Source organism: Embiotoca jacksoni, unplaced genomic scaffold, assembly GCF_022577435.1.
Source record: "Embiotoca jacksoni isolate LCO1_2020_lvr unplaced genomic scaffold, fEmbJac1.0.p SCAF_24, whole genome shotgun sequence".
Lineage (NCBI taxonomy): Eukaryota > Metazoa > Chordata > Actinopteri > Embiotocidae > Embiotoca > Embiotoca jacksoni.
Genome location: NW_027185375.1, coordinates 1,207,018 through 1,218,829, shown reverse-complemented (window position 1 = coordinate 1,218,829; position 11,812 = coordinate 1,207,018). Strand labels below are relative to the sequence as shown.

General features: G+C 42.7%; 2 protein-coding genes across 2 annotated transcripts; both read right to left on the bottom strand.

Annotated features, from left to right (window-relative positions):
- Nucleotides 1–336: 336 nt before the first annotated feature.
- Nucleotides 337–5,200, bottom strand: vbp1 (von Hippel-Lindau binding protein 1). Its single transcript, XM_069158957.1, has 6 exons — nt 5,092–5,200; nt 3,298–3,422; nt 2,831–2,897; nt 2,211–2,309; nt 1,767–1,905; nt 337–1,292 (listed from the first exon to the last, which is right to left on the bottom strand). Exons 1-6 carry the CDS (start codon nt 5,173–5,175, stop codon nt 1,216–1,218), a joined length of 591 nt encoding a protein of 196 aa, XP_069015058.1. The 5' UTR covers nt 5,176–5,200; the 3' UTR covers nt 337–1,215.
- A 1,815-nt stretch (nt 5,201–7,015) lies between these two features.
- On the bottom strand, nt 7,016–10,988 carry LOC138203803 (E3 ubiquitin-protein ligase TRIM39-like). The gene is made up of 7 exons (XM_069158797.1): nt 10,416–10,988; nt 10,085–10,180; nt 9,668–9,901; nt 9,312–9,459; nt 8,637–8,663; nt 7,487–7,662; nt 7,016–7,399 (listed from the first exon to the last, which is right to left on the bottom strand). The coding sequence occupies exons 1-7, from the start codon at nt 10,986–10,988 to the stop codon at nt 7,016–7,018; spliced, it is 1,638 nt and encodes a 545-aa protein (XP_069014898.1).
- Nucleotides 10,989–11,812: the final 824 nt, after the last annotated feature.

Below are 11,812 nucleotides of genomic sequence, written 5' to 3'. Positions count from 1 at the left end.
AACAAGTTTTGTTAATTTTATGAACATATTTTGAACCATAAACTCAAAAACAGTGCATATTGAAAACGTTGTGTTAATTCCAGACCATTTTCAGGTCTGTGAACTACGATATTAGATTCATTTTAAAATCTTCCAGTTGGGCTTCAAAAAATAAAATGTTTTGTTTTTTTTTCTTTTCCCGACACCTGTGGTCCTCTGTACACCCTCAGCTGTGGGTACTTATAATACTTATAATTGCTCACTGGCTTGTTTTATCGCTTATAGCCAATTGTAAATATATATATTTTTTTTTTTACCGTCTCTGTTGTGAGAAAATGAAACACACAGAGCATCACGTCAAGGTCTCGTCTCTTTGCCCAAATGATCTTCTTTTACTTCATTCATTGTTTAATGAGTACAGTGAGAGACAAATAAATACAGACAGAACAGCGGCAAAAAGGAGAGGAGGAGCAGGAGGAGGAGGAGGAGGAAGAGATGTTGAAAGTCAAAGGACGAAGGAGGAGGAGCAGCGGGTGTGAAGCAGGACTACGAGTTGATCCTTCTGAACTCCTAAAAGTCCTGTTGGAAGTGGAAACCCAAGCCAAAAGGCAAATTTATTCTGCGCTCTTCTGCTAAAGATTAGTGTCATCCAGCGAGCCGGATTCTGCTAACGGCAACTGTGCTTCATCAATAACTCGACTAAAAGTCCCACGTGTGAAAGTGGTCAGGTCGGCAAGGAAGGAAAACACCGGGAGGAGAAGACGACGCGAGAGAGCCCTCACTCATGATCTGCCAAATGATAACCGGAGCGTACTCGAACCAATAAAAAGAATACAAAAATTGCATCGTTGCCTTTGTTTTTTTCGTTAGTTTTTTTACTTGAAAAAATACTTTAAAAAGTAACAAATCAACAGAAAAAGTCGTGGTGGAAGTGCGAGCTCGGCCGGACGGGGGGCAAATCGGAAATCCGGGCGCGGTCGAAGTTCGCCGGCTTCACGCGCGGCACCGACACGGGCGACCGAAACCACCTCGAAGAGTTCACAATCGAGAACTCGACGACTTCCGGCAATATTTCGAACATGCCCTCCGTGCGCCGAGCTCTGGGGTGACCGTACATGTGACTTGGGGATGGGGGGGAGGGGGAGGCGGGGTTTGTTGTTATTATTGGCTAAGGAGAGATAGTTAGCAGAAGTGGGGGGTGGGGGGGGGGGGTATGTGGACGCTGTCCCGTCGATATTAAGACTTGTCTCCCGACTTGAGGAGGTTTTCTTTGCTCCTTCTCTTCACGTCCCAGTTGTAGACTCGCGCCATGTCTGAGGGGAGCGGCGAGTTAAAGGAACAACGGCAGCCGGGTCATTTCTTTGAATTAGCCATTTAAAAAACAACAACAACAACAACAACAACATTGTCTCTTGTTTCAGAACTGGACATGTAAATAACACCGAACTTGTTTTTAATTGGGAAGGACGTGCGGCGAAAATTCTCACGAGAGAAAACAACATGCTTTAAAATTTCCGAAACTGTTTTTCACTTACCTGTGGTGTTTTTGAAAATGTGAACATCGAAGACGGTTCTTTACAGAAACACCTCTCAGCTTATCATTTTTAGACGTGAAATGAATCAGAAGTGTTATTTTGTCAACCATTTTCAACACAATTGCTTTGTTTACCCGACCACTGGGGAAAATAAATATAATAATAATAATAATAATCAACAAAAACCCATGAAGTTATCACCAAGAAACTGCCGAGAGCCCAAACTGGGCGGACTACTTGGTGGAAGGATACTGACTTCGGTGGTGGTGAACTGGTCTCGCAGGAAATCCAGATCGTCCTCGAGTGTCTCGAGGTTACGAGATGCGGTGGACAGGTTCTTCTCTAAGAGAGCCTGGGCTTCATCGATGTCGTACTGTAACATGACGTTGGCCTTTTGGGGGGTGGGAGGGTAGGAGGGGGGGGGGAGGGGGGGGATATGAAGAGAGCAGCACCCGGCTTCATATGAATAACCAGTACAAGAACTGCGACGTTTTAAAAAAAATGAACCGACTCGAACCTCCCGACGTCTCCCGAGCTTTTTACTGCATTCATCCTGCTTTTGTTTTCATCTTTTTGAAGTGAAATGATTTTCAGGAATTCTGCTTAACGCTCAAATTATGCATCCATCAGAATGAAATTTCTTTTTCTTTTTTTTTGTCTTCTTTCCAATACAAGTTTACCCCGGGCACTACTTACCCCTAACCATAGGCAGACTTTGTCGGTGGGCGGCACTGAGGCCTTGCAGTAAACGTTGTCAGCCAGTAGGAAGTGTGTTTCCATGGGCTCTGTGGTTTCCTGGGAAAACGGGAAACACGGCAAACTCGGTCAGAAGGCCTGTTCTGTCTGGTTTTGAAACGGTAACAGGGCGCATCTCAAAACTGCTCACGCATGAGGCGGGAATTTCAAAAAAAACTTCCAAAGCCCGAGAAGGAATTTTCTAGTTTTACGACATGGTAACAACGTTTTCCGATCAAAGCCGACCGTCACATTTCCTGACTCAACAGAAACTAAACCAAAGCTCTTCAAATTTACATTTCTGTTAGCAGCCACAAGACAAAGCATCTTTACTAAAGTGATGGCCAGTTATTGATGAGCAGAAAGGGGGGGGGGGGGGAACAACCCCATAAAATATGGTAAACATGTGAAATAATGTAAAATGATAAATCAAATTCAAGCACAAACAAAACTTTAAATTTGTGGAAACTAACCACCGTACTGGCGGTCTGAGTTCAGCGCGACTTGTCGACAGGTTTACCGCCAGATTATGGAAAAGTATTTGGGAAAAGCGGATTGCAGCGTTTTAAAGTTACACGCACCCTTTTCTTCTGCATGTGTCGTAGGATTTCTAGCGTCTGTGTGATTTGCGGGATCTGGTTTTTCAACCTGCGCGCACAGAGAAATAAAAATGCTTTTAGTCAAGAAAGGATATCATGAGATTATCACAAAAACAACACCAGTGTTATTACTTTAAAACATGGAAATTCTCTAAAAGTGGGCTCAAAATACCATAAAATATAACAATACAAAGACTTAAGAGTAAAGTTAACTATGAGAATAAACCCTTTCCACTCAGCAGTTGACTAAAGATCCCTCTCAAGTGTAATTATGGGCTGTTCCACTAGAAAGGTGACCGAAACACAATGAAATCTTTGGTCACAAATCGCTGATGTTTTGACATTTACACCGTAATTCTAATAACATGACAACTCTGTAACATCCAGATATATTTATCACCGTCATTTGTAACAACTGTAAAACTGCGGTGTCCTTTTGTTGGCGTTACCTGAGTTTCTTCTGAGACAGGTTGAGCTCCATGTATTTATATTTCTGGTACTGTTCGTCCAGCCTCCTCAGCGCTGAGTCTGCCGTCTCGTTGCCGGGCTGCTTCATAAAAGAATCGACATCCTCCTGTAAAAGTGAGCCGAGACATAAAAAAAACATTAAAAAAAACAGGACTGAATTATTATGAACAATTAAAAACATATCGGACGCGACTGCACTCCGGAGGGTGAAACGTTTGCGAAGACATTTCCTTTGACAGTGCTCCCCGGTGGACAAACTATGCTTGTTTCCTGCTATTTTTGTTGTTGTTGTTGCTCACGTTAAGTCTACAACCACTAACACGCGACAATGATATGACGCGGACGAATGTCTCACTGCGGCCTCCGAAAGAAAAAGTGGGATGAAGAGTGAAAACATCTGCTGTGAAAAAGGTCCATCGGTCAATATTGGCTGCGCACACACCTGGAAATTTCATTAGAGAAGAGCCAACTGATAAATATTTGTTTTACTGATTTAATTAATCATCTGGTGGCTTTTTTTTCCCCCCACCTATTAATGAGGTATTTTATCATCTTTTAAAATGCCAGAAAACAGTGACAGTGCAGGACATCTTCAAATCACTTGTTTTGTCCAAAACCCAAAAGAAATTTAGTTCCGTATCACACAAGAAAGAAAAACAAGCAAATCCTCACAATTAAAGAGACTGAAACTACAGAATAATTGGCATTTTTGCTCAAAAAATGACTCAAATGGCAATCTTATTTGTCACAAAAAAATGTCTAATTTCATGTCATCGTAATGGTTCCTTCTCCCTTTAATTCCGCGCGTGAACTCGAGAATACTGCAAAAGAATAGTTTCACAAACGATTGCTCCGCCGATCCGCCATTTATCAATCATTCAGTGTTTGACAATCCAAATGAATTTAGTCTCAGTTCATATAGTTTTACTTACAAACTCCATTTTTAATTGCAGGGACAGAAATTTTCTCTCAAAAGTGTTTTAGACACTTGCTTTCAAAACAGTCTTTTACGCTTATAATACATATAAAAGACAAAACTAACTTCATATTGTTTCCTGGAGAATAAACTGACAAAGTCATTAAAATCAGCACAACCCCTAAATATCTACAGCAGTAATATGAATCCTAAAGACATCACAAACACTGACAGGGAGCGATTACTGAACAGATTCACTTTTACTTTTCATATTTTAAGTAGATTTTTTTTTTGCGATAATACTGGCAATACTTTTATTTTAATAAAGCAATTAACTTTATTAAACGTAGTATTTTCACAGCGTGGTTTTGGGTACTTGGGGTGACCTGTCAGCCAAGCAGCTCCGTGAACAGACGGTCACTCAAACTGGGTGATAGTGGTCGATAAACTCTGAATGGCAGCGCCAGCAGATCATAGCTGATAGCTGATGGCACCAAGAGACTCGTTGAGGAAAAGCGGCTCTCGGGAGCAGAAACATCTCCAGGGACCGAAGAGGGGAACTGGGCGCGGTGAAAGTAAGACGCAGCGATGTCCATAGATGGCAGCAGCCGCCCTGCACGCACACACACACATATACACACACATATACACACACACACATATATACACACTCACTCACTCACACACACACACACACACAGCAGGATTAACGCTGTTAGCTCGCCCCGCTAGCTCAGCTAACTAGCTCGTAGCCAGCGTGACGCGCCCACACGCCGGCTACGACCGCAAATGTCCGCCAAACCTCGTAAATTACGGTGCGCGCGGGCGACAAGACGAGAGATAACGGGGGCGTACGCACCACAAACACCGCTTCGGGGATCCCGAGGTGCTTTCTCTTTGTCGCCTGCACGGCGTTGCTGCTGTCTATGGTCGCCGACATCATGGAGAGAGAGAGAGAGAGAGGCTGCTCCTTCCTTCCTTGACGCGCAACACGCAAAGGCGCATGAAGAGGGGAGCGGAGCCTCGGCTGCCTCTAGCGGCCACAGGCTGCCACTGCAGCGTCCTCGAAATCACACCCATCGCTATTGGATAAGAAAAAAAATGCCACACTTCCCCCCCAAAAATAATACATTACTGATTAAATGAATAATGAAAAATAATATATAGATAGATAGATAGATAGATAGATAGATAGATAGATAGATAGATAGATAGATAGATAGATAGATAGATAGATAGATAGATAGATAGTTTTAGCTAATTACCAGAAAAGCATTAATGTTAGTAAATCAAATGCAGACATTTTGTCAGGACAACGAGAAGACAACCACGTTTAATATGTCGCAAATTTTGCTAGGAACTGTGGGTAATTCCCTCCGGCAAAGTCTGCAGAAGTGCTGACTTAGGGAAAGGGTGCACAAAGGGCTTGTCGTAAATTACTTTCACAGTGATATTATTAGAGCTTTTATGCTTCGACATACAAATTTAGGATTTTTTTTTTTTTTCCATATAAATCTCAAATCACACTTGTTATTATTTTCAGAGTTTTCATCTCTGCTGTCATGGCATGTATTTCTCTTTTTTTTTTTACCACTTCAATAATCAAACTCTTTATGAAAACAAATGTTGTCAAATGAACTTCGAATCAGAAAGATTTGACTTTTCCTGTGTAAAAGGCACTTAGATAAAATGTCACAGACACACTTCAGAAATAAAAAAATTAATAATACATTAGACCAATGCTATTTTACACATGTAGTTTATAATCAATGACTAACTTAAAACTTTTACTTTTGTTTCTGCTGTTGCGTGTCCACGAAAACAAAAAAAGAATGATAAGTCACATATGAGAGCTATAAATGTAAAATCACAACACAACCATGTAGAATTAAACATTAGAACTGGAAGAAATGTGACAAATAAAAAGACGTTACAAACTGTTGCTACAGTCATAAACAAGCTTTTATTTATCAAAGTAGATCAAATAATTTAATACTTTTCAAATTAATGAGCAGGTTTGTACTGTAATGAACAGTAGAGGCACAATCGGGTGGTAATTTCAATATAAATATTGTTAGTAAGCTCAGAACATCTCCTCAAAAGTGGTCTGAGCTTTGATTTTGACTTGATTTGAATTATTCCACTGCTTTGGCTGATTTAGAAAAAGTCCTCTAAAGCCTGCAGCATCGTATGCAAACCACATGGAAATGAATTTTTCTTGATGTTAATGCAGAGCAGAGGCAGAGTTTCAGATTTTGTTGCAATTTTTCTCACAGCGTGGACAAAAACAAAAGCCATGTCACTGACATTTCGTACTGACAAATATTAAAAACATCCATTCAAGTTTTCACTTTTTTAGAGATTCTGGCTGTTTTTACAGCTGAATTTCATAAAAGAAAAAGAAAACATGCAGATGTAATCTAACAAATAAAATACAAATTAACATTATTTTAAGCACACATTTTAGATAATAATCAGTGGATGTCATGTTTAGTCGTCCCCCCCCCCCCCCCCCGTCCCCCCCCCCCAAAATAGACCCCAACTATTCCAACTGTCTGCAAGTGTAGACACCACTCGGGGTAAATGAGAACATATGTGTTCATAGTGAAGGTAAACTGACCCTTTAATCATGGAAACTACCAGAATAACTAGCTGGAAAGTCAAAGAGAAGATGCCAAAATCGCTGCACATGAAGTCGTAGTAGAACCCACATATCGAGTAAACAAGACTTCACTGTCAAATACTAAATCAATACTCCAAGATAAAAAAAAAAGGTTGAAGGTTCATCCTGAAGCCTTTTTTTCATGATTGACAGCTGTGACGATCAATGGCATCGCGTTCTTGCCATCATCCGAAACCCCCGGGCTGAGGAAGGGGAAGATCCTCTCGGAGAACGAACACCCGGTAAAAGTGTAGATGCAAGATCCGGCCTTCACGTCGAAGAAGGACACAGTTCCTTCCTCGTAGTCGGCGAACACTCCCACAGCCTGCGGCTTCTCCTGGAGAGACAGACAGACAGACGGGGAGTCCAGAGCTCGGTACTCGTTGCCGTTCCTCAAACGCACCGTCCAGTAGCCGTTCTCTGGCTTGGAGGTGATCTTGCCCTTCCTGTTGACCGACTCTTTGACCACGCCGAGGTCCCAGAAGGTCTTTGGCCCCACTGTGACCTGATGGACAATCAAACATCACATGGAGATATAAAAACGGTGCCGCTGCAGGATCCATCTCGTGACTGTTATAAGAGAGTAATCCACCTGGAAGTAGAACCTCCCCGACAGGAAGCCTCTCTTGCCCAGGACGCAGATGACGGGGTCGAAGCGTTGGGGGTTGTCGGGGACGACTTGCAGCAGCTCGCCTCGGCCCGCCCGCTTCCCGTCGGCTGACAGGACGATGTTTGGGTGGGCGGTGTCTGGATCCAACACCAGGTCAACTGGGAGATAAGACGGAAAGATTCTGTCTGCCTGAATTGATCGATCAGGTTTCGAAAAAAACACCAGGTCACAAGTAAAAATCTCACTGTTCCACGGCGGCTGCTGATGCTGTGTTCATGCCATAAGAGATGGATGGAAGGTGGATCAGCGGTGGCGTGAGGATTAAAGTACTGTGCACACCACCTCCATTACATTTAAGTTTAAGTATATTTAACGACTGTCCTTGTTTTTCTGGTGCTTCCATATTAGAAGGTGCCAAATTGGATTTTGTCAGCACTTGTAGAAAAATAGTAATTTCTGCTTGGAATTTGACGCAAACACTATTTACAAGTTGGAAACTCCCATTTATGAAAAACCCAATATAACATGAATGCCTCATGACGTAAAAGTGCTGCTCCTGTTGAGAAAATGTTCAACAAGAAGTGAGTTTTACGGACCAGATTTTGATTCCCGGCCGTGTTTTACGTATTTTTTTGGACATTTTGTGCCAATGGTTGGCCTTTTTTTGTTGTTGTTGTAGAATTGCTGCCAATAATGAAGCAAAACCTGCAAAGCACTAGAGAAGGTTTAAGGCAACGTGCACAGCGAATCAGTGAGTGAAGGAACAAGTGGCTGAGGGACTAAATGACTGAAAACGGAGATGACCTAAAATATAAATGACAAAAAAAAAATAGAAAACAGTAAAAAGAATAAAAAGAATAATCAATATAAATCAATAAGTGAATCTAAAGTTGCATGTATCATGAAAGCATGGGTTTGTTTTCAGTCCATTTATTTATGTGTGTCCTCGGGTCAGGTTCGGTTGTTTGGGACATTTCTCTCTGCTATTCTGTCTTTTTACGATACAACGACAACCCAAAACCTTTTGAATCCCCCCCCAAAAAACATTAGCAATGTAAAATAAAAAAACACATTGTCCTGAACACAGTGGATGCAAGTCGATTGGATGTGATTGTGTTCAGTGGGATTGTACCTGCATATTTCTGCATCCTCTTCATCTCTGTAAGAACAATAAAATAATTGAAGTATTGGCAGTGTCAGTTAAAAATAAAAATAATAATTGTGAGTTTCAGGGTGTGTAACAAACATACCAAAAATATGTTTGGCCATTGAAGATGTTTAACGGTCAAGTATAGAAAAATGTGTGTTTCCAAATTTCATCCATGTCTCTCAGTGTAGACTGATGTGTTTCATTTATATTTTGTCACATCTTGAACACATTTTGCAGGTCAAAGGTCACTGTGACCTCACGAAACACAAACTAGTGACCATTATCCAATAATTCATACACTAATATGCAAAACAACATTTTACACAAAATGATAGTGTGATGACATTTTATATCCAAAAGGTCAAAGGTCAACATCACTATGACATCATGATGGTCCACAAAAACGCTTTTTCTGGCCATTATTCATGTCAGATTGTGACCATATTTCACAATCAGTCGGACACCGAAGAGGTTACACTAATCTCGGGTGTCCACCTGGAAACTATGTTGGTTACAAATATTTTCATCCACGCTTTTAGAATTTTGTAACTTCTTTGCAGGAAGATCTACTGTACATTGACGTAAACGGCAACTTGATTGGTTGGTGGATGCATTCAACCACGACATGGTTTTTAGTTTTAAAGTATAAAAGTTCACCATCTTTCTTCAAACTGCCCAGTTCCTCCTTCAGCGTGTCGTCCAGTTTAGACAGCGCCCTCCTCACCGTCCCCACGCAGAGCTGATGGTGGACGGCGATGTCCTTCCACTCTCTGGTGGGTGGAGGTGACGTAAGAGAGGGCAAACTCTACAAGAGGTAAAAACCGTGCAGAAGCTTGAACATTGGCATGAATTGTGTCACTATTTTTGTGTTTCTTGTAGAAATCTCATCTTTACCTGGTACAGATTGTACTCGGAAGAAAAAAAAAAATCTTCTTTTCTGCTTTCTCCATTTAAAAACCATTTCCCTCGTAAGTTGACCCCTGAATCCACCTCAGTTTAAGGCCGACGCTAACCTGTAAGAGATGCAGGTGGTCCTCGGTGCTCCTCAGCGTCTCCAGCGCAGCCTTTCTCCTCTGCAGCTCAGCGCTTTCCTGCTGCAGCTCACCGATGAGCTCCTCGGCCCTCCTCTCTTCGGCTAACTGCTTCTCCTCGATCTCCGCGTGGACTTCGGTTCGCCTCTCCTCGATGGAGCCGATCAGAGACGTGAAGAGACGGTCGCTCTCCGTCGCCTCCTTCTCTGCACTCGTCTGGGTAAAAATGGCAAATGTGTAGGCGACTTTAAGTCATGACAGAGTTTCTGATAAAACAGTAAATAAGTAAGTAAGCAGGGATTCGACGTGAATGTTTGATGGCTCTTTGCTCGACTTTGCTTTCTTCATCTGTTGAATCCAAACAAGCCTCGTGACAGAAAGTTTTTTATCAAGACTTACTGTGCTGAGCTTCAGACATTTTTTTATCTCCTCCGCCTTCTTCAGTCGCCCCTGGATCATCTGTTCAAAATCTGCCTCAGTCTTCAGCATTTGGACCTGAACCGCCAGAATAGAAGTTTAAACCGTGTTTGTTTGGCAGACATATGTTGTAAATATCGACATATGGGCGAGCAACAAAGGGCGGGGTTTTGGTACGAAAGCGAAGACTCATACAAATGTATACATTGAGATGATGACGTGGCGGACCGGTTTTAAACCAGCACCATCACCAGCCCAGAACCAGAACTAGGTTTCCGTCAGTGGAAACGGGTAAACAGTGCAATCCTTGTACCTTCCTCTCCGCACTCTCGTCCTCTATCGTAACGGCCCGGTGGTCTTTGTGCTCGGTCTCGGTGCAGAACCGGCACACGCACTTCTGTTCGTCCCGGCAGAACATCTCCAGCAGCTTGTCGTGCTTCTTGCACATCCGGTCCTGCAGGTTCTCCACCGGCTCGATCAGCTTGTGCAGCTGCAGGGTGGCGACTCTCCGGTGGGGCTCCAGGTGGGCTTCGCAGTACGACGTCAGACACACCAGGCAGGACTTCAGGGCCTTCGCCTGCAGGGACGTGGCGGCGCAGACGTCGCACACCACCTCGCCCGGTCCGGCGGCGGACAGCGGCGGCGAGGCCGACGAGCGGACCATCCTCTCCCTGAACGTGTCCGCCAGCTCTTTGAAAGCAGTGTTGATGCTGATTTCGGGCCGGGAGGTGAAGGACTTGTTGCAGGTGGGGCACCGGCAGACGTCGCTGCCGTCCCACACGCTCTGGATGCAGGCTTGGCAGAAGTTGTGTCCGCAGGGAGTGGTCACCGGGTTGGTGAACACCTGCTGACAGACGGCGCACTGGAACTGTTTTTCTGGTAACATGTCAGAGGAAGCCGCGACCTGCAGAACAGCAAAGAAGAAAGTCAGCCGATCGGCCGCAGGAAGTTCTTTGACAGGAAGTCAAGGGAAATATTTATAGCCATCCAAAAAAGTCAGAAAGACAGGTGATTAAACACATTGTTGATATTTTAAAAAAAAAAAAACTAAAAGTTGCTACTAGTGAAAATATATTTAAAAAAAGCTTTAAGAAACAAACAAACTCTGAGGTTTTGCTTGTGCGGTATCTTTTTAGATATGTTTGTACTTGAAAATCAGGATTCATACACCCAGCACCGTTTGGTGTGCTTTGTATTAGTCACTGTGTTCTCGGCTAACTACGCACACTGGACACACCCACTCTTTCCACTGTTAGTTTATCACAGTGACAGTATAATAATGCAGTAACGCACCAATCAGAAGTCTCCAACTCTAATAATTGAGATGAAATGATTATTTCCTGCTGCACAAACTGCCTATTCTCAAACTAAAGCTCCAATTTAACTTGAAATGTTTTAGTTGCTAAAGACTTTACTAATGTCATTTTATTGATGCATACACAGAAAAATATATATATATATTTTTTAGATTATTTAATGCCCTATAGAACGGGTAAACAGTGCAATCCTTGTACCTTTCTCTCCCCGCTCTCGTCCTCTATTGTAACGGCCCGGTGGTCTTTGTGCTCATTTTATGTGTTTAATCTGTACAAAAACCAAGTGGTAAAAACAACAATGTGTGGTTTTACAGATGATTATGTGCCAAATTATTTCTTCGCCAGACACAGTGAGTTAACAGACAGAACCAGGCTAGCTTTTTCCCCAGTTTTT

Excerpts from the sequence above, each read along its gene's own strand:
- vbp1 (XM_069158957.1), bottom strand. The coding sequence starts at position 5,175 with ATGATGTCGGCGACCATAGACAGCAGCAACGCCGTGCAGGCGACAAAG. Across the intron at positions 2,310-2,830 it reads GACACATGCAGAAGAAAAGG|GAAACCACAGAGCCCATGGA; the intron begins GTGCGTGTAACT and ends CCGTTTTCCCAG. Across the intron at positions 1,906-2,210 it reads AAGTCTGCCTATGGTTAGGG|GCCAACGTCATGTTACAGTA; the intron begins GTAAGTAGTGCC and ends ACCCCCCAAAAG.
- LOC138203803 (XM_069158797.1), bottom strand. The coding sequence starts at position 10,988 with ATGTTACCAGAAAAACAGTTCCAGTGCGCCGTCTGTCAGCAGGTGTTC. Across the intron at positions 9,902-10,084 it reads AATGTCTGAAGCTCAGCACA|ACGAGTGCAGAGAAGGAGGC; the intron begins GTAAGTCTTGAT and ends ATTTTTACCCAG. Across the intron at positions 7,663-8,636 it reads GAGGATGCAGAAATATGCAG|TTGACCTGGTGTTGGATCCA; the intron begins GTACAATCCCAC and ends CTTATCTCCCAG.